The sequence below is a fragment of the Melitaea cinxia genome, chromosome 17 (genome assembly GCF_905220565.1).
Source record: "Melitaea cinxia chromosome 17, ilMelCinx1.1, whole genome shotgun sequence".
Classification (NCBI taxonomy): Eukaryota; Metazoa; Arthropoda; class Insecta; order Lepidoptera; family Nymphalidae; genus Melitaea; species Melitaea cinxia.
The window spans coordinates 13,623,340-13,650,164 of record NC_059410.1 but is presented as its reverse complement, the minus strand read 5'-3'; the positions used below and the strand labels follow the sequence as shown (position 1 = coordinate 13,650,164).

Sequence of the window (26,825 nt, the reverse complement as noted above, 5' to 3'; positions counted from 1 at the left end):
AAAGCAGTTTTTATTATATATATATTTTGAGGAATATCTTACATAAATTGTCTTTCTCATTCGATCAACAATTGAAGTAGATTTATATTTAATGATGTCGCAACGGTCACAGCACGCAGTTTGTGGCGGTTGTTACGCTGGCGGTTGTTCGTTCGATCCCCGCACATGACAAACATTTTTATTGGCCATACAGATGTTTGCCGTGGTCGGGGTGTTTGTGCAGTCCTTCTGGGTCTCCCCACCGTGCCTCGGAGAGCACGTTAAGCCGTCGGTCCCGGTTGTTACCATGTACACCTGATAGCGATCGTTACTCATAGTAGGTAATATAGCTGCCAACCCGTATTGGAGCAGTATAGTGGATTAAGCTCTGATCCTTCTCCTACACGGGGAAAGAGGGATATTACAGGCTAAAGCGAACAAGCGATATTTATGGAAAAGTTAAATTTATTTTAAAGAAAATCAAAAATCTTAACCGTTTTTTTTCTGTATATATCCTGGCCGCTTTTGATTTTCCATTTTTTTTTTAATATCATTATAGTATATTTAATTTTGTGTAGACGTAGATACTATGTAACATTATGTTTTTGTAAGAATATATTTTCCGTTCACGAATACACTCACAGTTGTAAAAGAAATGTTCGATTGCATTTAAACTAATTAATTACCTACTTTATTTATTTATTTAATAAAAAGCAACACTATTATTATTTATGCTACATAACGTATAAAATGAAATAAAAAATATTACACACAAAAAGAAGTCCTCACAATGGACAAGTTCTTAAGGCATAATTTTTATTAGTTTAAAAAACAAAATAGCACCTTTTTATCCGAATTTAAAAGAAAGAGGAGGTTCTCAATGCAACTATATTTTTGTGTGTGTGGTGTGGGTCGAAGTAAATTGATAACATGATATGATGCAAACACAATTGTATAAAAAAAGTGAGAAAACACTACCAACTGAGAATGGAGAGAGATTTTACTGCACTTAAAGTAAATGCATTGGTATTTAAATAGTATCTCCAAGACATTAAAGATTAAAATACCCTTAAAGGGAACGCATTACCTTTACATTTCTACTATCGACTTCAAGATAACCAAATTAGAGAAACTAAGCGCCGTATCAGCGACAATTAACTAAGGAGTACGCGGATCAGACGCCAGTCATTTGTATAGATAAGGTTTGACGCTGCATTAAAAGCAATAGTGCTCGGTCAGCCAACTTGGCTTAAGTTGATCAAAGGTTGGTTTTGTTTTTCAAACATAATATCTCTTTTAGAAAAATACATTTTTTTTTCTTTATGAAAGAAATAGTATTAATTTAATCATAAATGATTTTTTTTTGGAATTATAAAGTTTCTAAATTTAATATTAATTATGGCACTAAAACAATAAATTTTTGTATAACGTTGAATGTTATAAAAGTACCTAATGCAAATTATTTACTAATGACACGTAAAAAAATGATATGTGTGATATTTACCAGTCAGCATTATGATTTTTCTTTCGCTTAAGGCTTTTAAATAGGTTTAACCTCAATAAATTCAATAATATTAAATTTTATTTAATAAAACTTATAAATCGGTCATTTAAACAAAATTCCATAGACACCTCACATGTTAATATTTGTTTAAACTGTACAAACATTGGAACAAAGTTTGCTAAGGGCTTGCATTTCTCCATTGCTAGGCGAATCGCATCGAAAGTAACTGTTAGGCAGTGAACAGGCGTCATGCTGATGACCTAGATGCCTGGACGTAGACCTAGGTCTTTGTCAGCGGTTGTACTTTGTTTTTCTTTATGTATTATTGATGATATCAGATGTCTTGTATCACCTTTAAGGAATTTTAATACCTATTTTAATTTACAGACTTGTATTCAATAAAAAATAAAAATATATGCAGGGTGGCTGTTTTTTTTTTTTTTAAATATGTTATTCAGAAAAATGGTGTTAGGTTTTAAATATCTGAATATAGTTAATAATTATTTTTCTTAAAATAACGTTTTTTTTTTAATTATTAATATTATTGTTAGATTTTCAAACTATTCCGACGACTTAATTTTTTTTACAAAAATGTTATAGATAAAGTATTCCTTCGTTTAATTCAATTGTCATTTTTTTTTTCGTTTAATTGTATACAATATGACAAATTAAAAAAACAACAATATAAATAAATTATCACTTAATGAGTCGTCAAAGTATCTATTATTACCTGTGTAATGTAAATGTCACGGGTCAACCGGTTGTCAGCCTATCATAAAGAAATATTTAATTTATTAGTGTATTGATTTTTTTATCTATGAACAATATGCGACATTTTTAAAATGTCATTTCGTCCGTCCGCTACTTTTAAAAGTTAAATGATGGTTCTTTCTATTTATTGTGATTTTGGAATTGTGACCTCTAATGCAGTTTCCAAAACTTAAAAATAAACTAATTTCAAGTTAAGGATTGACTTACACTACACTACACTTTTTTTACACTTGACACTTAATATTTATTTGACTAAATAATATACATATATGCATATGTAATTTTTATTGTCAAATCTCAAATGAGATTCAGTTGATTCCAAAGTAATATATTATCAATATTTAACGATTAATTGCTTGGTCTTCGTTTCTTGTTCATGCATGTATTTACTTTATAAATATATATAAACCTAAACGGAGACACAGTCGGAGTCGAGTGTACTCGTCTGTACATTATTTATAACCTTTTTGTCTATTTACAATGGCATACTGCCATTTTGAAAATGCGACGTGCATCCATAGAGCCTTAATAATTTGCCAAATAGTATCACCGCCAACTAAACGATTTATAGCTAAAATATTGTAATTAAATCCTCTTTATTCGATTGTATTCTGTATATGTACATATATTACAATATTAAGCCTGGGGGGAATAATATCGTTGGATTAGTATATTCAAAAAGGAAAATAAACTGTGATCACAATACAATGAGGATCCTAGTAAATAAATAAAATATATAGTTTAGTGAACTATATAGACGCCTAAAATGTCTTTCAATTAACCTGTACATAGTAAAAAAAAATTAAGTATAATAAAAAGTTCCAAAATATTAAAATAACTTATGTAAAAGAAAAATATAAGAAATGTATTTTGGTTCCTTGTACAGGAGAAGAAAAAGTTACCTACATAACCTAGAATTTCTCGCGACAAATACCTACAAGTTTTCTCACCCACGAGCGTAAATGAAAATAACATGCATACACCTATACCTACTACTACGGACTTTTTATAAGCAAATTTTTAACGTTTTTTTTTTTTTTTCGTTTTTTCTACAGATGTAGATATTATTCTAAACAACTATTTACTACTTTTTAATTTAATATATGTATATTTGAACGACAAAACTTACTGTTTTTTTTACACATACCCTCCATTTCTTCCTTCGCAAGCATCGAAATAAGTTGTCTTAAAATAAAATATCATTACGCGTACTACGCTACATATTTTAATGGTTTTTAATAAGACCGAAATATTATGATTCTGTCTGATTTTGCTAATATCACGTAAAAGAGAAGACTTATAAGACATTAATGGGTGCGATCGAGATAACAAACTAACAAACAAATTAATATTATACAATATTGTACATATTTACAGTTTAGAAATAATAAAATGAAAATAAATTGTTAAAATTGTTCATAAAATTTAAAATGTCAAAATCAGTATACACAATTATAAGAAATTAATTTGTTTACCGTGCGCCACTGGTACAAATGAAAACCAATAAACCAATCAATCATTTTTTTTTTTTTGTTACAAGCAGTTACTATTTTAACGCCGGGCCTCTAAGTATGTAAACACAGGAATTTAGCAACGTATTATAAATATTTGCTTGTAATTTAATACAAGATTCTTAAGTCAGCAATAATACCTTAGCGATTTAAAATGTTTTTGCGATTATCGCTACTTGTAAACAAGTTTGAGATTCCCCAAGGCCTAGTGTAAAAAAATCAAATTATTCAGATTTTTTTTTGTACCTACTAAAGGAAAAAACGCATGTCATAGTGTAACGTAGTGTTATGATAATTAGTTATTGATCGGTTACTTAAATTTGACGCTTTAATTGTGTGACAGTTATTTATACCCAGGGCTTCGTCCGTCGTGTTTTTTTTTTTTTTGTTCAACTACCGATTTATTTTAAATTTGTTATTGACATAAACAAGAAATCGAAGTATTTAAAAGCATTTCAATGTTAAAAACCATACATAATATGTACAACTTATATTGTCACATATAAGATTAACGCAGTCATAATACGTAACATTAAAATGATTTCGACACTCAAACATATTTAGGGAAGGTTGAGAAACAGTTGAAATTACTTGCTCAAGATTTTAAACAGACTCTAACAAGGAGGAGGTTCTTAATTCGATACTATTATTTTTATTTAATCGAAAGCTATTGATTGTCATGTGGTCTCATCTATATTTTGATCGAGATCTGTACTATTTGAGTTATTCGTAAATTATTAGGATTATTTATATTTTAGGAGTATTTAACTGATTTTTTTTCCAGCTATTTACGTTATATTACTTTTCGATGTTAATTTAAATTCATTTTTTTTTTCGTTCACGCGGAAATACAATTACACAAATGACAAAAGGTGGGTTTTAACGATGGCTAAACTGCAATACCGTGACACATTACATCTTAATTCGGTTCAAAAACACGGTTAACGTTTATAGTTTAGTTGCCGTGTCGTAACTATTTAACGACGTCCAAAATATCTGTGGGATTACGGAAATGCAATTGTGCAACGCGTACCTTCAGTATATTACAGAGAAATTGATATATTATATCATTATAACAGCTAGTAAAAATATAATAAAAATGATTTATGTACTTTTTTAGTTCTATAAATGTCTTTAAATATTTATTGATACTAGTGTTCCCCCAGTGGTCGAAATCCGACCATAATTTAAGCACAGACTTTAACAATAAACATTATTGTGTTTGCTCGCAAACGAAAAAAAAAACCGACTTCAATTACATCGACGAGTAGTACAACGTAGATCGACGAAAAAATAGTCAAGTAACTGCGCGTTATCAAAGATTACTCACAAAGTAGTTATCAGATCTCAATAAAATTTATATGTGACCACATGACAAACATCAGCTTTCGATTAAATTAAAAATTATTAAAATCGGTACACCCAGTAAAAAGTTATTGCGGATTTTCACGAAGTTCCCTCGATTTCTCTGGGATCCCATCATCAGATCCTGGTTTCCTTATCATAATACTAAACTTGGGATATCTCCTTTTCAACAAAAAAAGAATTATCAAAATCGGTACATCCAGTAGAAAGTTATGCGGTATAATACAACGTAGGTCGACGAAAAAAGCGTCAAGTAAAAACGCATTATTAGATATAGCTCGAAAAGTAGTTGTTAGATCTCAAATAAATTTAAATGGGACCAATTGGCACACACCACCTTTCGATTAAAAGAAAATTTGTCGAAATCGCTCCACCCAGTCAAAAGTTCTGATGATTCTAACATACATAAAAAAAAAAAAAAAAATACAGTCGAATTGAGAACCTCCCCCTTTTTTGGAAGTCGGTTAAAAAGAGTATTTACGCGTGTGTGCGTCAAATACATTGTAGTGTGTAATGTTTTATTTATTGATTTAATGTACTTTTTATGCATAATTTAAAAATTAGCATTCTGCACTCCTTTTTATATAAGCTATAAGTGTGCGAAATTTCATACTCCTCCGTTCGCGCCATTTTAGTAAAAAGGGGTACAAAGTTTTTGGTTCACTTATTAATATATAGATATCTCTGTGTATTGAGATTGTAAAGCTGAAAAAACGTTGATTTTACCGATATAATTCTAGGATTTATAATAAAATCAATGATTTAGATACACTTTAGCCTTCTAGAGTAGAAAAGATTACTCTACGATTCGTCATAGAGTAATAGTAAACCTACCGTGTAGGTACCACACATGTCTTGTCGTCAAGTAAAGACAAGCTAGTATGAAATATGCTTAGAAACACGAACGCTTACACTTCTCTTCAATTTGTACCGCTATAAATTAATATAATCTAATATATAAAAATCTCATGTCACAATGTTTGTTACCGAAATCCTCCGAAACGAATTGACCGATTTTAATGAAATTTGTTGTGTATATTCGGTAGCTTTGAGAATAGTTCCTAGGCTATTTTTATACCCCTAGGTGATAATGGCGGCCCTATCTTTAGATATGGTAGAACAACTTTTGCTAGCTCAGCTAGTAAAAATGTATTATGAACTCTATAGGTAAACCGCTATTCTGTACTTTCTTCCATAAAATATTGTATGAGACCAGGTCGAAAGCCTTAGAGAGATCAAGGAAACAGGCAACATTTGGAGTTTCTCTCTTTACGGAGTATGTGACAGTACTCTTAAGACACAGCATTGCGGTTTCTGTTGATAGACCCGGCTTAAAACCAAAATAATTGTCGTGTAGTTACACTTATATCCGTAGAAAATAATGAAATTTATTTTTATACATGACATATCGTTTATGAATCAAGAGATTTACTGAATATTCGACTATACCTCTTTATAATTATAAGTAAAAATTGTCATTATATATGATATCATAGCATGTATTACCTCATTTCAGACGGTGTCAGAGCAGCGCGCCCCCGAGCCAGTTGAGATGCAGGCCCGGCAGAGTCTCCTATGGCATCTACTCATCGATCTACCTGTGCTATTACTCGGTAAGCTGTTTTAATATAATATTTTACATAAAACATTATAAATTCTAATATGAAAATATGTGTGTTTGTGTGTAGTGGTGACGCGGTTCATCCGAGACTATAGCGCCTGCTACGACCTCGAAATGTCAGGCATTTCAAAATAAAAATCGCGGTAACTTCCGTACAATCCAAAGTATTATAGTGCATTACTTGATTCTTAGTTGTTGAAATATTAGGCACGAATTTTAACGTAACTGATTATAAAACTACAATATTAACCTAAAATAATGTAGTAATCGTCATTAAAAAAACTAAGAACTGTCGTTGCCCAATCGCGAAAACAAAAAAATAATACATTTACTTTCGCTTACTAAACCTCGCAGTGTAATAATAAAACGTACAAAAATAATATACATTCACATAAATCACAAGAAAAAGTTAATTTTAATTCATAGTAAATCCAACAAAATAACGCATTGACCTGTATCAGAGTACGATAACGATTACACAATACCCCATAAGAAATAAACATTGAACGCAATGCACCATGAAACGGTCATAACAGTAAATAATGGGTATCTGCGAACTGGAATTGATGAGGCTGATTCATCAAGGGAATCGGTTTATGGATATCTTTTATAGTTTATAGATTATCTCTATCTTTATGTCTCTACTAAACTTTGTAGAGTTTGTTCATTTGTTTTTACGTATGAGCCATCTGGTTGGTTTGTGAAAATTTGTAAAGATAGTGGATTGTATGTAAAGGCATTCTCTATTAAGCTTTATTCTTAAAAATAATTTCAGTTCTCTCAATTGCTGATTTTAGAACTTACCTAGAGTTCATACCCACTTAGAGTTGGCTGTTGGCTAGAAGCGTTGGCGCAACGGTCACATCACTGATTTGTAGCTGTTGCGCTGACAGTTGCGAGTTAGATCCCTGCACATGACAAACATTTGTATTGGCCATACAGATGTTTGCCGTGCTCTGGGTGTTTGTGCAGTCCCTGTGGATATCCCCACCGTGGCTCGTATAGCACGTTAAGCCATCGGTCCCGGTTATCATGTACACCTGATAGCGATTGTTACTCATAGTAGGGAATATATCCGCAAACCCGCATTGGAGCACCGTGGTGGATTAAGCTCTGATCCCTCTCCTACATGGGGAAGAAGCCTATGCCCAGCAGTGAGATAATACAGGCTGAAGCGAAGCGAAGAATCAAGACCCTTTTCGTTGAAGATAAGAGTTTTGCTTAGTATACTATTGTACAGTATTTAGACTACAAAACAGTATTAGAGAAACTTGTCTTACGATGGTTCTAAACAGATTTGGGGATTGTCTGTTTTGTCTATGTTCTCTTTGTCATCTTGGCTCATATTTTGTTTCATCTGAGTTCCATCTTTCATCACACTATTAATTCAAACTCTAAAACTGCAGTATATGTCTATCGCGATATTGTATTTAACAACAGGTTATGACGTCAATTGAATTTTTCAGAGTGTGTAAAACACAATAACAATAAATAACTGTAAAACTTTTGTAAACTGACAATGCGTTTTAGTTTCGAATGTAATATGAATGCTTTGTTTTTTTAAGTATCATTTTGTGTCTGGCACGCGGTAACTCGAGCGTTGTTGACAGTGTGTTAACACGAGGCATTTAAAAGATGTTTAAAGGTTTAAATAGTACTTTGTTTGGATTTTAACTGGTTTTACTGTTGGCCCTTTGATGTTGGAATATTGGAAGTGACGTCGGTGTTTTCCTTTGAACTTTCTCTCTATATGTATAATCTATTACGATAAATAAAACGATACTATAGCGTGTATTAAAATATTTTTCGTTAGCGCTAATTTGTTGCTAATTTTGCATATCAGATATTAAACTACGCGCTTAAATCAGTTTTTTTAGCGCCGTTGATGATGACCTTTGGGTCTTACCTGTGTAGTAATGTGCTGTGTTGTATTAAGCGACGTGTGAAGTAGGGTACCTGTACGGACACTAAATTTAATCGAAAAAAATTCCCAATGTTTTTAATAACCGTACTAGTCAAGTGCTTAGCTACACAGATGTTGAGCTGTCTTGCGAATTAAACGCGTGATATGTACGATTTTATTTTTGTGTTACCCACACATTAGGGATTCTAAACATTTTTTGAATATCATATCAAAAATTGACCGTTCCAGCGGGGATCGAACCTGCGTCTCCGACTGACCGTTGCTGCGCTCTAGCCAATTAAGCTATGGAACGATGTACCCGTTAGATCGTTTTTTTTTTTTGATATGATGATTTTTTTACGTTTTTGTATTTATGCCACGGTTCGCTTAAACCGAAAATAAAAATCATCATATCAAAAAAAATTCGATTAACGGTTTATCGTTCCATAGCTTAATTGGCTAGAGCGCCGACACGGTCAGTCGGAGACGCAGGTTTGATCCCCGCTGGAACGGTCAATTTTTGATATGATATTCAAAACTGTTTAAACGCGTGATGTTTAAATAGTCGTTAAGGTTTCTAAAACTTATCAATTTTCTGCGCATTTTTAACTGTTCTTTTCGTCATAACCTTCTACAAAATATTAAAAAGCTTAAAAAAATTATGAATGAAATCGGTTCCAAGATTATTAGGGTTAAAGATATCGATAGTTTAATCGTGGATAGTGTCGTTACTCTTTAAGTAAATATACATATACCATATCTACCGTCTCTACCATTTTCAATTCAAATTTTGAGTTCTAGATACAAACGCCGCGCATACCGTGCGGTTAAGTGGCGCAGTAGCAATTCAGAAAGACTATTTGCCGTCGAGCACTGTATTATGTGCGTTAATGGGCGATTAAACATAACATAAATATAGTGCCCTGCAGCCAAGTATAACAATTAATACTTAACTGGGGAAGTAGCACGCACATGCTAAAAACTATTATTTTGCTGATAAAGTACCTACAACAATATACAGTACCGAGTACAATGAACTTTTTCAAATGAGCATGACATTAAAGCAATAGAAATTTCAATGTATTTATTAAAAAAAAAATTACATACCACTTAATATATCCTGAAAGTGTTATTGGTACCTACGTTATTTGTTATTATTTTTTATCTTCTTAATATTTTTACAGTTCTACCCGCCGCCGGCACAAAGTATATCGTGTTCTGTGCCCAAAGGTTATATAAGAAATTTCTATCGACAAGATACACTTTGTGCTTACATCTCTTTCTGTATATCATATATGCTAAGGTTTAAGATGGTTGCCTCCGTTTTTAGATAAATCTTCACAATCATTCCGCATAAATTATATATCATTTTATAGACAATTGCTTGCTCTACCGGCGATAACAACAAAAAAAATTGTTATTGCTTTTTTTGTAAATTAATTAATTATAAAATTATATAGGTATATATGATGGCTTTAATTTTGAAACAATGTCAACATAATTGACGGTCGGTAATTTTTTTGTTAAATTTCAAATCAACTCACGTATAAATACTTCTTTGTAATTTTGTAAAGTGATAATTATTATACTTACACAATGAAGAAGACGTTTGTAAAGTGATAATTATCATACTTACTTACACAAAGAAATAGACGCCGCGTTGGCGCAACGGTCACAGCCATGGATTGTACCTGTTGCGCTGGCGGTTGCGGGTTCGATCCTCGCACATGACAAACATTGTATTGGCCATACAGGTGTTTGCCATGGTCTGGGTGTTTGTGCAGACCTTGTGGGGTCTCCCCACCGTGCCTCGGAGAGCACGTTAAGCCGTCGGTCCCGGTTGTTATCATGTACACCTGATAGCGATCGTTACTCATAGTAGGGAATATATCCGCCAACCCGCATTGGAGCAGCGTGGTGGCGCTCTGATCCTTCTCCTACATGGGGAAAGAGGCCTATGCCCAGTAGTGGGATATTACAGGCTGAAGCGTATACACAATGAAGAATAAATACAATAAATAAGCCACATTTGATATAAAATTCGTATAATTGCGATTGTTTGAATGCATCTTTGACACTCAACCGCGCCAATACTGCTCAATAAATCATGTGGGATATATTTTCACGGGATTAAAGCCGCTGACAACAGCCAGAAAAAATAAATTATGCCTACCAAAAAGGAACTTGTTCGCGTTAGAAGTAATTTGAGGTAGAACGGAGTAAACCGCAAGCATTCATTAATAGATAATAAAAGTCGACACTTCAATATAATAGTCGACGGGCTGTCATATCGATGTTCGACTTGGGTGGTCACGTCGATGTCATGCCACTTAAATGACATTAGAATGTCATAACGTAACCGCGGTAGTGAGTTACGTTGATTGAGGGTTTTATGACAGTTAAAGAATTACATAGACATTTTATTTTTTGACATTTGGGATTTTATATACACCTACATACATAAAAGGCTATCTAACATACATAACAACAGCATATTACTTAATTACTAGCTAACCTTAATTTCTATAATTTGGTCTTTATTTACGTAATAAAATAGTTGAGTTAATTTCTTTGTCTGAAAGCTCTAATTATAAAGCCTTAAGATTTATTTAAAAAAAAGAGGCAAGTCACAAAATTAAAATTTACTTTTGTTAGAGTTGAAAAACATCGAAAATATAAACTTTTATCAGCAACTAAATGAGATGTAGTGAGTAAATATGAATGAATGTTATCATTAAGATAGCAGAAACTTAATATTTTTATTAAGTTTTTTAGCACCAAAATTTACACACATTATTGCAACGATTAATCTTAAAATTCCAAATTAATAAATAATTATAAGTAATAATAAGGTCTTTGTAGTTGAATACCAAACGGTATTTGTATAGTACTTATTTTGCTTTACATATACATAGCTAAAAGATAGTTGTAAAAAAAACCTACGATAAAAAGTTCCGGTGATCAATTTTGATACGTAATTTTATTTTCAACATTAAACAGACACTAAATTTGATATTAATAGTTTTGACATTTTTGATTGTCCACGTTTGACGTTTATAGCTATTGCGTGATTGGTCAATTCACATACCAACAATATAAATTGAGAATTAAGATTAGCATCGATAAAATATCTACAACTTATCGATAATCGTGATGTTAGGCTGGCATATTCAGTTTCCGTCGTGGGTGGTCAGACACCCGACACTGTTGACATAACAACAATGTCACCACATATCCCGTTGTTGTTTGTCAACTTCTAAACTGGATTGACACTTAGACGTATATTTAAAATAATATTTATATATTTTTGTCCGTCTTAGGTCTCAATATTTAGATGTACTACTAAAGTTTGTTTTCCAGTAAGATAGGCGTATTTCTGGTCTTTCCGGGTTCTTGTAATATATATCTTTCTTATTGTGTAACAGCGGGTATTATTTCTGGAGAGTATAAGTAAGTACAAGCTTAAACCAAAACATTGGAGTAAGTACTCAGCCTGCATCATGATTTAAAACCACGCCGGCTAATTTTCAGTACGTCCACTATGCATAAATTAAAATAATTAAATATATTGTTATGTGTGACATGTAGATATCATAACATTTTTAACCTTATAATTTCAAAGTGTCGTATGAAGGCTTTTCGTTGTTTTTGTAACCTTACTCACTATTTTTCTTCATTACGTAGAACTGTACTCTTTATAAAAATATAATCGGACACTGTGAAACATAACATTATACTTTCTCAGAATCAAAAAACTACATTGTTTATTTAGGTACTTATAAAGAAGAACTGTTATATCTAATATATACTAGCTTTCCGCCCGCGGCTTCACTCGCTTGGACACGATTTTTGTGGGACACAATGAAAATCATAAATTATAATTATACCAATCGTCCCTTTTCTGATAAAGGTCACTAACTCGTAACGTCAATATAGTGCAAGTCAGAATATGACTATGACATACCCTTGACACGAGTTATCGCATTACATCTATAAAACGTCAGTGATAGTCACATTGTTGATATTTCGTAGCACGTGTGACGAAAGGTACTGTCGCGGAGGAAATCATATAAAACCTTTTTTATGTTTTTTTTTTTTTAATTTTTCATTATGTTTGATAGAGATTGACAAAAGTAAGTAATGTTTTTAATTTGGTGTCAAATTGAATTGTGAACAAAATCATTTTTTTGTTATTTTATTATTATTATTATTATTGAACGCCTCCATGGAGGCTGTGCTTTACTCTCACATTTTTTTTGTTGTAATTGCAACAGATTACAAAAATAATGTTCTATTTTTAATTTTGCTATGCATGTATGTGTGAATGGAATTTACCATTTTTGTTTAATTTTTAATAGACTTTTTTTGGGTACTAGCTGTACCCTGCGCGCATTGCTACGCTTTTTTCTTATTTTTTTATTTTATTTGGTCGTACAAACTTAGAAACCTTTGTGGATTCATTCACAATACTTTGCTGATGATCATAACATGATCATATGCATAGTTTACGATTCTATAAAGGATATACAGACAAACATTCATTTTTATATATATATAGATATTTTTTGCGCTAAATACCAATTTTTAACAGAATTTTACGTTTATGTGAATAGAATGTGTGTTGTAATAAAATGTTTTACACATCGAGATTGTTAATACGTTTTAATTTGACTATAAATTTGATAATGATTAAAAAATATTTTGTTTTCAATTTTTTTAATGCGAATGTGAATAAACAATTATTTTAAATTATAGCACATAATTATTTTAAATGAATATTTTACGCAGAACCTACATATCAGAAATAAAGTTCTAGGAAATTATTCTTATCTATATATTATTTTTCATATTAATTTTTTGTAAAGGTCTGTTCCACCGGTTTCTAATAAAACTATCTGACGTATAACCGTATCCAACAAATACTATGTTATATTCCTTTTTTTTAATATCAAAAGCCACTCTATCACTCAAATATTTCTACTCTTGCAATTTTCGCTCTTAATGCAAAGTTAACTATCAGTTTAGGCGAAAAAGACTACACGAGCCTGAAGCTATCTGTAACTTAAGTGCGAGATATAATCAGTGACCGGTGAAACAAGCTTTAATTCAACCTTATCAAGAAGTAACAAATAGCGAACAAATATTTGGGGCACGGAATTAATAAACAAATTGGTGTTAAAAAGTCAAAGAACACGATTTTAACTATAAATATTCATACACTATTACACACATTTTAGTTTACCCGCTTATACGAAGTTATTCAAAGTATCTGATATTATAACATAAAAAACTGACGACTGACGTAACATATCATTTTGTATATTATCTTTGTTAATATGTTCTACATACAGTCGCCTGGTGCTATGGCTGCTTGCATTTAGTTAAGCTATCTTAATACCTGTGTTTTGGGTAACAACCGACTGATACAATACCCTTAAAAATATGTATAGCAAATATAGATGTAAATATTATTCAGGTAGACCACAGCAGGGTGTATCCTGCTCAAAATATGGAGCAGCCTGAATGGGGAAGTACCTCGACCTTACAGAAGATCACAGCTAAATAACACTGCTCTTAAACAGTGTTGGGGGTAGGGTCGGTCGGTGGCGCAAGCGTCTATTGGCTACGGTAACCATATATATGTGGCCTGTGCGCTTGTATGCCGACCTAGTCATATAAAAACAAAACAAAAATACTGTACCTACTACACTGTACCTAGACTTCGCCAACGGATGATAGTTTATATCATACACAGATATTTTATATATGAAATTTAATGACGTTTAGACTTTCTAGTATGTTGAAATTTTGAAAACCATCAAACAGGTGAATGAGTTAAGGTTGAAACAAAAAGTCCTTTTTAAATGTATATATATTGTTATGACATCTCTACAAGATCAAGGTCAGCGTTAATTGATATCACTGTTTTGATAACGATTGACCGCTTATCAGTATACAGTGATTGATATATTTACTTACATAAAACATAAAATATTTTATCATTACTTATTTTATACTTTTATCGTAAGTATTTTATATTCAATTAGGGATACGCTGTGCTGGCAGTAGAGTAGGGTCAGTAAAACCCTTGAGACACTCCTAGAGCCGTACGTTTATTTACATTCATTTAAATTTCATTAAAATTTTTCATTTCATTTTAATTGTTTACCACAATTATACAATGCCGGGAAAAAATAGCCGAGAACAGAGACCAATGGCGTGAGAGCGTGAAGGATGGTCAAAAACATCATGATAAAGCCTAGTTTGCACCCTTATCGGACAGGAGAAACATAAAAACACCAAAACAGCGACAATGATGACACTAGCGAATCTTTTCCCTGTTCGATGTGTGGTAGTCTGCCGCTCCCGCATCGGCTTATACAGCCATCAGAAAAAATGCTCTACAGGAACTGCTTAAATCGTCTTGAAGAGACGTAAAGGCCTATGATAATGATGACCACAATTATGGCAAAAAAATATATAAGAGCACTATACGAGTAAGTAGTGTGTAGTGACACACTACTTACTACACTCGTTATGTGATTTATATGTCAGATTTTGTTTTCTAATTAATAAATGTCTCGCCAAAATGTATGTGAGTACCTACGCGTATAGCTGATCCAAATCGGATACTTCTTCCTTTCATAAAAAAATTAAAAAGAAATGTTAAATTCATAAAAAAGGACACAACCGAATATTACGTTCGGTCCACTAGACTGACTAGAAATAAAATTTTATCATTTGGTGAGACAAACACCCAAATGTCTACATAACAATATGTGTATATCTTAAAGCTTAAGAGAAACTATAAAATCAGATTTTAAACTAATTTCAGAAAGGTTTTATATCATTTTAATTCCTGTTTATTGGTGGTAAAAATTCAAACGACAGCGTATTACCATACATTGGTTATAGTATCACGAAGTCGTAAAACACGCATAACATTCGACTCTAACATGAGATGTCTTATTTATTAATGTTAACAAACACAGAAATATCAAAGTTATTATTAGGGCTACCATTTCCAAGTTGCTGAAATTAGTTCAAGAAGCCCAACAGATCAGACTTCGTATGTTTTGGTTGAAATATGTACTAATATTATGTTCATAATAGTTAATAGTTAAAGTTTGTTGTCTTATCTTCAGGATATATATAATATATTCTATATATTGACACATACATTGACAAGTACCTAATTCAGACTTGTAGAATAATTGTTAAGTAAATACGCGCTACTATAGAGATAAATCACAATGTACCCGCTAATACATGACAGCATCATCTTTCATAGAAATCGGTCTACCCAGACAAAAGTTCTAAGGTAACATACATTTAAAAAAATAGTGGCGACTAGTGCGTTTGTTAATTTTGTTCGTACACTTACGTTGTATTACTTGTTTATGTAATTGAAGTCGCGTTTTTTCGTTTACGAGCAAATACAATATTATTAAATCAATCGAATACGTCTATATGCGACTACTTCTAAAAGCATATTGAAACTTAATTTTAATTTTCCTAAAACGTGCAAAGAGAACGCATATATACCACATAACTGTGACTTGAAAGTCTGTCAAACGTATATCAAGAAGACCACCGCGACGAAAATAATAAAAATATAATAAACTTGAAAAGGTAACTGTACTCATATACAGCTGAGCAATGATTACACAATTAGGCATATATTATGAAAACAAATTGATTTGTCGGGACATAAATAATCTTTTGTAATCCAATGTTAATGTAAATTTGCTACTACAGTGGGTATACCTACTATATTGCTTATTAAAGTGTAATTACATAATTACTTAAAACTAGTAAAAACTAGTAATAAGTAAATAAATTTAATTTGTAAGTGGCGATCAAAATATATTAAACTGACTGCAATAAAGTCAGTTCAAGCTATTGCAGTCCACTGCTGGACATAAGCCTCCCCAAGTTCGCGCCAGATAAAATTAAGTACAAATTATAGAAATTAAATCATAGTTTTCTTAATTTTATGATATATGGAGAAGGTTTATCCAGCCAGGTTGTGGGGTGCACAAGTTGTTGTAAGTCAGAATACTACTTATATAGTTTTAGAAAAGGTTCTGAGTTATTCATGAGAAGTTAATTAAGTATGTAAACGTGTTACTGTTTCTGAGACGTTTAGAATGACAGACGGATAAGAAAGTTAGTCATTGATCTGTAAATTGTTTTAAAGGTCAATTTCAAACATTACGTGAAATTAGGTTTTTATAGCGAAGAATTTAAAAATAATGTAGCCGAAGACAGTAAGTGAGCTGAGAGTTCTTTGAAAATCAGAAGTTTTATTGCCTTCTCAGTTTTGACCGTTAAAAAAAATCGTGGTTCGTTTTTACAACTAAATTTTCTTTAAAACATAAGAGATGAATTTGAAGTTGAATTTGCACACAATTATAACATAGGTACTGCATAAATGCACATTTTGAAGATTAAGCTGAAGATCGCGGTTTAAATAATACTGTTATCAAGTATGTTATATTCCTGTTGTGATCAAGGTAGCCAAAGCCCCTGGAAAGGGTAAGCAAATTGATTGCAATTCTCCTGATATTGAGGCGTGAAAAGATACGGTACGCGCGCTCCTTCTTCACCTTACACTTGTTTGCTAACTTTGAAGACAAAAAAGTTTTGTAGCTAAAATTATTTACTATACTTGTTACGTACGCACTTATGTACCAACTAACTGAAAGCAGATTTCTAGTGATATGGTGCCATTGGCACTTAATGTAAATCTTAAATGATAATAATGTATTAGTGCCAACAAATTATAAGAGAGTTTCTCAATAAGTAACCAGTTATAACTTAATTAAGCCACTGACCTACTGAAGGGCTCAACTAAACTTCTTTCGGGATGTTTCTTTCCGAATTCAATTTGATCAAATTTATATGCGAGTAGTCTTAAAACACACTACTTATTTATTTACTAACTGGCTGTGCCCACAACTTTGTCCGCGTAGAATTTAACAAAAAAGTTATTGTTCACTTCGTAGAGTTATAAAATAAATAAATTTCTAAACTAAAAGTGGCCTAGGTTATTCCTTATTACATCAAGTTATCTGCCAGTGGAAGTCCCGTCAAAATCAGTCCAGCTGATTAGCCGGAACAAACAGACAGACAAACGAAAATTGTAAAAAATATTATTTTGGTAACTGTACCTTGTCCTGTGCTGCTTATCTATATGCATTTAGTAAAAAGCGGTTATTTTAATATTACAAACAGACACTCCGATTTTATTTATTTGTAAAAATGAATACTTACTGGCTTTGAAATACACAGGCCGAAGACGGGCGGCAGCGTCTTCGGTGCGACAAAGCCAGCCCTGCGGTCACCAACCCGCCTGCCCAGCGTGGTGACTATAGGCAAAACACATGAGTTCACGCCATTTTTGGCGTAAACTTTTATATGCCTATGTCCAGAAGTGGACTGCGTAAGGCTGCTGTGATGATGATGATGACTTGTATTTTATTTCGTTCTCCCAAATAAAATGTTCTGTGCTGACTGCAATTTCTAACAATATAAATGAATACGTTGTATTTAAACAGCCCTTATTTAACTTTGTTTTATGTTTATAATTTCTCGTTTAAGCAGCTCTACGTGATCTCAAAAACTTCAAGTATCTACTAATTACGCTTCTAATGACATAAACTTGTAACAGACGGATAGCGGAGTATTTTTTATACTACTATGGTGGGAACCAAGCGTATGGTCCAGTTCTTAAGCGGAATATTATTTATTTATTATTTATTAATACTTTATTGCACAATACATTAAATAATTGTACAAAAAGCGGGCTTAATGCTAAAAGCAGTCTCTACCAGCCAACCTTAGGACGTACAAGAGCAGACGTTTGTAGGTGTGTAAAATTAAGTATTATATTTATATACCTGGTGGTAAGCTACGCCTTTGGATGCCTACAAAGTTCAAAACCAAGAGCATCGTAAGCGCGTTGCATACAATACCCTCAAGCCTCCTGTAAACCGACGTGACGTAACATGAGACTAGCCCGTTGGCGCAATTTGTAGTGCCTGCTTTCTGCTCCGGGGGTTGTGGGTTCGATTCCCACCCCGAGTCTGGGTGTAATATATATATATTGGAACGAAGTTCCTTACGGCAGGCTTGACATTTGGCGACCGAACTGAAAAAAATGTGATACTAAAACCGTAAGAAAAATATATAACGGAAGTGACGTAATATCAGTCACACGACTGTATAATATGACGTTTGTAAAACTAAAATATTATTAGTAAACTTTGAATCGGCAATTTGAATCACGCTTTTTTGATTTGAACTCGGCACTTAGAAGTCAGTACTTGGCTGTGTATGTTATCTCAGTTTCACTTAAAGACAAAATTGATTAATAAGCAGTCATAATAGCCAGCAGTTTTACTAAAAAGTTTGCAGTTGAAATTAACATTTTCAACAGGCAAGCAATAATTCACAAAAAAAATAACGGAACGCCTTAAAAAGCGGTAAATCCGAATAATGGCAGGAAGTAATCCACACAGTCATGACGTGAGTAAGTCTTTATCTTTTGGCAAACAGGAAACTTGCGAATGTCACTTGTATCAATGATAAGGATCGTGCTCTTATATCGGCAATCTTTAGCGCTATTTTCATTTCTTCGTCAAAGGAGTTTAAGATTAACTTAGATCTTTTCGAGTGTATTTTATGTTCGTTTTTCAATTTTCGACATCTGAAAGAACTATATATCCAATATGAGATATAACTAAAATATTACTGCTCATAATTAATTATATGTTCCTGTGCACATTAAGGTAAATAGAGCTTTACGGGAGGCTTTTTATTTATTTATAAATATGTACACAATACACACACGGTCATCTGTTTCTATGGTAAGCAACTTAATGCGTCTGTTACAGGTAACAGCCGACTGTTATAACTTTTTTTTAGATAAACATACATAGAAATAATACATATATAAATATATAAATACAAATATTATATTACACCCAGACTCAGGCGGGAATCGAACCCGCAACCCACAAAAAGGAAAAGCCACTACAAACTGCGCCAACGGGCTAGTCAAAATCAATAAAAAAAAAAACATTACACACTACTACGTATTTGACACACACACGCATATTATACTCTTTTGTAGGTTGTTAGTCTGTAGTTAAATTGAAAATTTTAGAAAAAGGTTCTTTATTTTAATAATTTTTTTGGTTTTCTTTAATTTAAATTTTTAATTATTGTCGAATTTCGATCTCTGGGCGGCCACTATTTTCAATAAATACATGGGCCAATACCTATGACACAGTATAGACAGATATAGTGTTAATAATACCTTTCTAAATACGATATATTATTATATATTCGTCAATTACACCTAAACAATCGCACACTAAACACCTTTTGATACTTAAAACAAATTTCAACCTAAAAAGTCTATAAATACGATACAAAACATTAACACGCATAAAATAAAATGAGGTCGTTGGATGCAATACGCTAATTTAATAAAACCGTGTACAAAGCGGGATGGTTGTAAATATAAAAAAGGAAAATAAATGTTAGAACACTGTAATAAAATCTATATTCCCGTGACGGTATAAAACGTAAACTGTTATTGGGAACGGATGTTTGTAACACGTAAGTTGCACAATGTTAGGTAATTATTGGTGTATTGAATTTTTGTGGCTTCTATCCATGTATTGTTATATTTCCTTTTTCATTTTTTATAAATTCATAAATAATAAAATTGTATATCTGTATTTTTTCAACTTTCAGCCATATATTGTTGTGTTTCTTTCGACTATTATTGTTATGATAAATTCGAAAATATGGATGGATGGTTGGATAGCGTGTCCCTACAAATATTTATTTATTTATTTAACAATTTATGTAGACTAGCATAGCAATAGGAAATAGCTCTTATAATCAATGCTGGTACAAAGGCACTACTTATCCAATGATAGAATCTCTTATAAACTTTAGATATTAAAATAATTGTACTAAATCTAACTACTCGGTATTGTTTTAATTGAAATCATTTATACTTAAATAAGGGCATTATAAAAATTACTCGCTTAAAATTTGGAGCAACCCGACGGGAAGTTACCTCAACATTTCATAAGATCACAGCTAAATAATATTGTTCTGAATAAGGTGTCTAGAGAACATAAGCTGCTCTGTGCTTACAGCGGCGGTAGTGTCAGCAACACGCTTGTAATGATGTCCATAGGCTAAGGTAACCGCTTACCATAAAGCGGAACACCACTTGTTTATCACCTAGCGATATAAAAATAGCTTATTTGATGACGATTCCATGTCCTACACAATCAAAAGAGGTCAGTCCTTTCTCTATGAGGACGTAATGTTCTAAATTCTTATCAATGATGGTAATCGGGCCGCCGTCAAGTTAGATGCACTTTCAATAACGCCGCCTCATCTCAATTGTAACGGAGGTCGATTCTTACTTCTAACTACCAATATCCTATCGTGAATACTTACGCTTGCCTATTTGGAACGAGGTCGCAACAATTTCCAAAAGATGAGTTGACATATAAAAGTCATCAGCAGACAAATTCAAAGTTTTCTAAGAATTGTGATGTTGCTAGAAGAAAGGTTTTCCTTAATTTTTATTATTAATTAAAAGTATATTATCAAACATTATAACGTAAATACTATCATTTATTTCTAGCCTCTTTGAGTTGCTATTTTTCGTCTTTGTCAATGTTAAAAAAACAATATTTTTAAATACACGCTTATTTTTTTTTTTCAATAATTTGTAAATTTGTGGTTTATTAAAATTAAAATTACTAAAACCTGTTAGCTATTATAAAAATACACATAATAAAACGTTACGGCCACGCCCGTTTTACGCAACCGTAAGTTTCCAGCCCTGCATCTTGCTGTAACAATTGCAACGCAGACTGCCCTAGATCTTAGATAAACGCCTATCATTAGGATTAGAAGCACCGACAGCTAATCTAGGTAGCGAGAGGCAATTTCTAATAGCGAAACTAATCCCTCTCTATTATGGCCTTAGGCATACCTATACCTACAATACATAATTATAATAATTAATGAGTTTATTCGGGATCTAGACGTTTACATAAATAGAAACGTTCTTTGAATTCTATTTATCGGGATTTTTACCATGTACCTTTTTATCTTTGAGGGTTTAAACTGTCGAGTGTCTGGAGTCCAGTGGTTCGTTTGTGTCGGGACAACGGAAAACGTAAAAGTGCCGTTTCACGAATGGATACAGTGAGTGTCGTGTGTCGAGAACAGGTTCGAGTGAGTAGTGAGTTTGCAGACAATGGTACCGGTATCGAGCGTAATAGAAGACTGAGACGGAGGGTAGACCGATATGTCTGCCCATAACATCTACCCGCAAAAACCAAACAGTTCTTCCGTGACCATGGCGCATGCAACTGCGCCGAAATATCGGAGCCTCAAAGATAAAAAGGTACATGGTAAAAATCCCGATAAATCGAATTCAAATAATGTTAACCATGGAAATTTAGAAACGTTCTAATACTAAAAGATAAATAAAACTTAGTGAATTACAAAAAAAGCTCCTGGGGGGATTGGGGATTGGGTCGGCAACGCGCTTGCGATGCTTCTGGCGTTGCAGGTACTGTATAGCATAAGCTACTGTAATCTCTTACCATCAAGTGAACCGTACGCTTGTTTGCCAACCAAGTGATATAAATATATATTAATTGTGTAGTATTTCGGAAAGAAACACTTCAAGGTTTTTAATGCTTTGTCACTTTTAATTGCCCGACAATGTAACTACTGTGTTCAACACTTGATTTAAGAGATTCCTTATCCAGGAAGAATTCCAGCTAGCATCTCTATTTCAAAACTATTGTCAAGTCATCGTACGTAACTGGTAAATTTTGTATTCTTTTGTAATGAATGTAATTTTAAAATTTTTATATTGATTGATCAATATAAATAAAATAAAATCATGCTTCCTACGGGAATTTCTCGGCAGTGCTATCCTGGATTTCAATCTTAACCGCTCGTTACTTTTTACGTGCTCTGTTCGCTTAACCATGCTAGCTCCTAATACGCCATTGTAAGAATTGACCAGTCCAATTAAATAATATCGTATTTACAAGTGGATCCAAGCTAGGGTCATATAATAAAACCATATAGTTTAAACTCATTTTGAAGCCTTACTTCTGCCTAAACTACTTTCTTTTTTTATTATGGACCAAACGCTTTTACGTTTTCTTACCCGCTAAACTGCGTGACAGTTTGTCGACGGAACTGGCACTTACTGGTTGTACGTAACTGTTTGGCTGAGATATGGCATGTAGTACATGTGGTTTAAATTAACGCCTTGAGCTCGTATATATAAAAAAAAATATCAAAACCAAAAAAGATCTAATAAGTTACTATTTTTTTCATTTTAATTTATTTCGTTAAATCAATTATCAAGTAACTAAGCTTAATTATTATTCAAATAGATAAATTTCTCATTATTTTACGACGACTCCTATAGGTATGATAAAAACGTATTTTCTCACGGATCCAATTATATTTATTGCTTTTACGTGAACCATCAGATGTAACATCATAACATAGTTTTGAACTTATATAATAAAACTAATTTGTTAAATTAATATTATGTAACATGACTACATACCTACGTGAAGATGTCTCATTTTGTTTTCTATCAGTAAATCTGCGATGGGACTTCCCTTTACAACTTTGGTTTCCTTTTAATAAATTTTCGCCTTTTTGGCTGTGATAAATTTTCGTTAAATAATTAATAATATTAACTCGTCAGCTAAGTTTGTGCCTCTTTAGTCAGCCTTTGTCTGCAATAGTCAGAAAATACACAAAACACAAAAAAAAAAAAAAAACGATCACAACTACTATAAAAACACAACAACAACAGGAATCGAACCCGCGACTAACAACCAGTCGCTCTCCTTTCTGTGTTATACCGTGGTAATTTTATTACTACTGGTCAATTTTCTCAATAAACATTAATATATTTATAAATACAACGTTATCTTTGTAACATAGTAAAACCTTTATACTACCTTTGAGTTACCTTAACTTAGATTTCTCTGAAATTTTAATTTTATTTTAAGTGGGTACAGTCATCGGTCAAGAACGTTTTTTAGATAAAAGGGCCATCGAATTAGATCGCAGTAAATTAGTGAATTTATCGTTAAATTGGTATCTCCCACTCGACTTTTCGTCTCAACGGTAATAAAGGGCGTAATTTATATTCGTCTTGGAAGAGATTAGGCTTATGTCGCAATTGAAATGCTAAGCTATTATGATGCAAACTTATATTAAAAATGTTAATTAAAAATAACAGTTTAATCGTGCAATAAAGCAAGTTCCTCTACTACTAAAATATAATATAAAATCTCGTCAGACTTAAAAAAAAAGTATAGATACTAAGCATTATTAAAATTAAAAAAAAAATTAGATAGAAAGGAACGTTTTAAATAAAAAAAATTACATTAATTAAAATTGACATTAAATTAAATTGACACTCATATATTCCAACCAATTGTTTTATGTTTACTTTTTTTAAGTGAAAAATGTATTTGATACAAAATTGTGGTATTATTTAAATAACTAGGTCAAGTTTATAGATATCTTCACATAAGCATCTAATATTATATCTGTATCATAGAAAGCTGTCCTTATTCGTCGCCCACATACATTTTTTATTGATAGCATGCTTTCTCTCACCAAATTCGGTCTGATTATTTAGATTAGTGTTTTGTAATGTCACTAATTGTTCGCCCTTTGTTCCGTCGTCTGGTAATTGATGTAATTAATTGAACACATTTGGGCATACAAATTGAGGAATCAATTAAATGTCTGTTCAAGTTGATTGTTCCTTAAATATTCAACTTAACGAAAATGTGTTTTTTTTTGTAACTAATAACAATTGTATAACAATGTGTTCTAAAACTACAGGAAGGAAACTGTTATATAATGCGTAACTAAAAATAAGCAGACCAAAGAACGAAACCTTTAATAAAATAAATAGTTAATAAATATTCGCTACCATTATAGTGGAAAACGAATCGTTTTAGAACCAAACCCACTGGATGGTTACTGTAGACTCTACACTCGCTCTCAACACAGCATATCTCCAGTAGTTCTGGCTACTTTGTTCAGCACAGGAATACAACACTACTCGAAAACAGTAATGACTGTGGTCTTCTGTGAGTTGCCACTCTAGACAAGTTCATACAAATTATAATTGTTGCATAAAATTTACAAAAAACATTCCTGTAATATAATTCATTCTTTCCGAGTTTAAACAATAAGTAATAATTTAATTAATGAAACTCTCAAATCGTTGACGCATAACCGTCGGCTTCGTCAGAGTCGTACAGACGTATCACCGTCTGCCCTGAGAGCGAGTGAGCGACACGCATCGAGACAATAAGTACATGATATTTAGTTACGCCTGTACGTACACGGGAACTTTTATTATTAAACGAAAAATAAACAGTTATTTAATAATTAATTAGTCATGGAATTAATCTTATATATAAAATTCTCGTGTTACAATTTTAGTTACCATATTCCTCCAAAACAGCTCGACCGATTTTTGTGAAATTTTGTGTGCATATGGGGTAGGTCTGAGAATCGGCCAACATCTATTTTTCATACCCCTAAGTTATAAGGTGGGGGAGGATTAAGGGGGTTAATAAAATATAAGTATATGGCAAAACAACGTTTACGGGGTCAGCTAGTATCTAGTATAAAAATAAACAAATTCAGTATTCGTTAGTTCTGTTTAAAAATATTTTCTTTAGTTGTAACTAAACAGTATTTGATCGATAACAAATTATGAATGCTTGAGCCTGTAAAAACAACTCCTTAAGATCGAGTGTTTTTAAGTTTTAAAGAACGTGCTTTTGAATCAGAAAACTATTTTATTGGATAAAGCTAACAATACCCTCTACAATTCAGCAATTCACGAAATACAAATATAGTAACAGTAAAGGGTAGTTTGGTTAAACAATGTCAGTCACCAAAAGATCACAATGGTGAATAAGGTGACCAGAACTCCTGGGGGGATTGAGGATAGTGTCGGCAACGCGCTTGCGATGCTTCTGGTCTTCTGGCAGGCGTCTAAAAGCTATGGTAATCGCTTACTATTAGGTGAGCCGTATGCTTGTTTGCCGACCTAAACGTATAAAAAAGCAAAATCAAATGCAAGGACGTACTACGAGTAAATATTAATTTATTTACTTATACATTTATAATTTAATGCGTTTTGTGTTACATGCGGTCAAATAAGATATCTATTTGCAAATGAGGTTTTGCTTTATAAAAAAATATGTCATTGATTGTAATAAAAAATAATATTATTCCAATTCAAATGGTTCGAATATTATAAAAAGACTTATGATAATAGTAATGGTAACTGACACACTTGATAATAGAGAGTATTAGTAAATATTAGTAAATAGTATTAGTTAATAGTATTATATTAGTAGTCTAAATATCTTGTCTTTATATCTTTGCTTCTATAAGTAAATATATAAAACATTTTTACACTAACTACCAGTACAATTTAGTACCACATTAATACTATGTTTATTTATTTTTAGTAAATATTTATATTCTAGCTTGATTAAATAATCAATCTGTTTGTTTTACACAAAAATTTATATTTTTAAACCTGCGTAGTAAGTCGATGGGAACAATTTAGTAAAGTTATTAATGTAGTGGTATAATCGATATTACTATGACCTACTAGCTGACCTGACAGAAATTTTGAAACACGTTAAGTTGAAATAATCGTTATGTTTCCTAAATTTATCGATTTTATTCACATTTTTCTAAAGTTTTTACTCCATACGCTTCAGCCTGTAATATCCCACTACTGGGCATAGGCCTCTTTCCCCATGTAGGAGAAGGATCAGAGCTTAATTCACCACGCTGCTCCAATGCGGGTTGGCGGATATATTCCCCACTATGAGTAACGATCGCTATCAGGTGTACATGATAACAACCGGGACCGACGGCTTAACGTGCTCTCCGAGGCACGGTGGGGAGACCCACAAGAACTGCACAAACACCCAGACCACGGCAAACACCTGTATGGCCAATACAAATGTTTGTCATGTACGGGGATCGAACCCGCAAACGCCAGCGCAACAGGTACAATCCATGACGGTAAATCCA

The 26,825-nt window shown here is 32.5% G+C and overlaps 1 protein-coding gene across 1 annotated transcript in view; it reads left to right on the top strand.

Annotated features, from left to right (window-relative positions):
* LOC123661622 (phospholipid phosphatase 2-like) overlaps nt 1-26,825 on the top strand; it is an 89,992-nt gene that overhangs the window by 52,757 nt on the left and 10,410 nt on the right. The window contains exon 2 of the mRNA XM_045596578.1: nt 6,647-6,743. Within this exon, the coding sequence (XP_045452534.1) occupies nt 6,647-6,743 (97 nt within the window). The remainder of the gene's footprint in view (nt 1-6,646; nt 6,744-26,825) is intronic.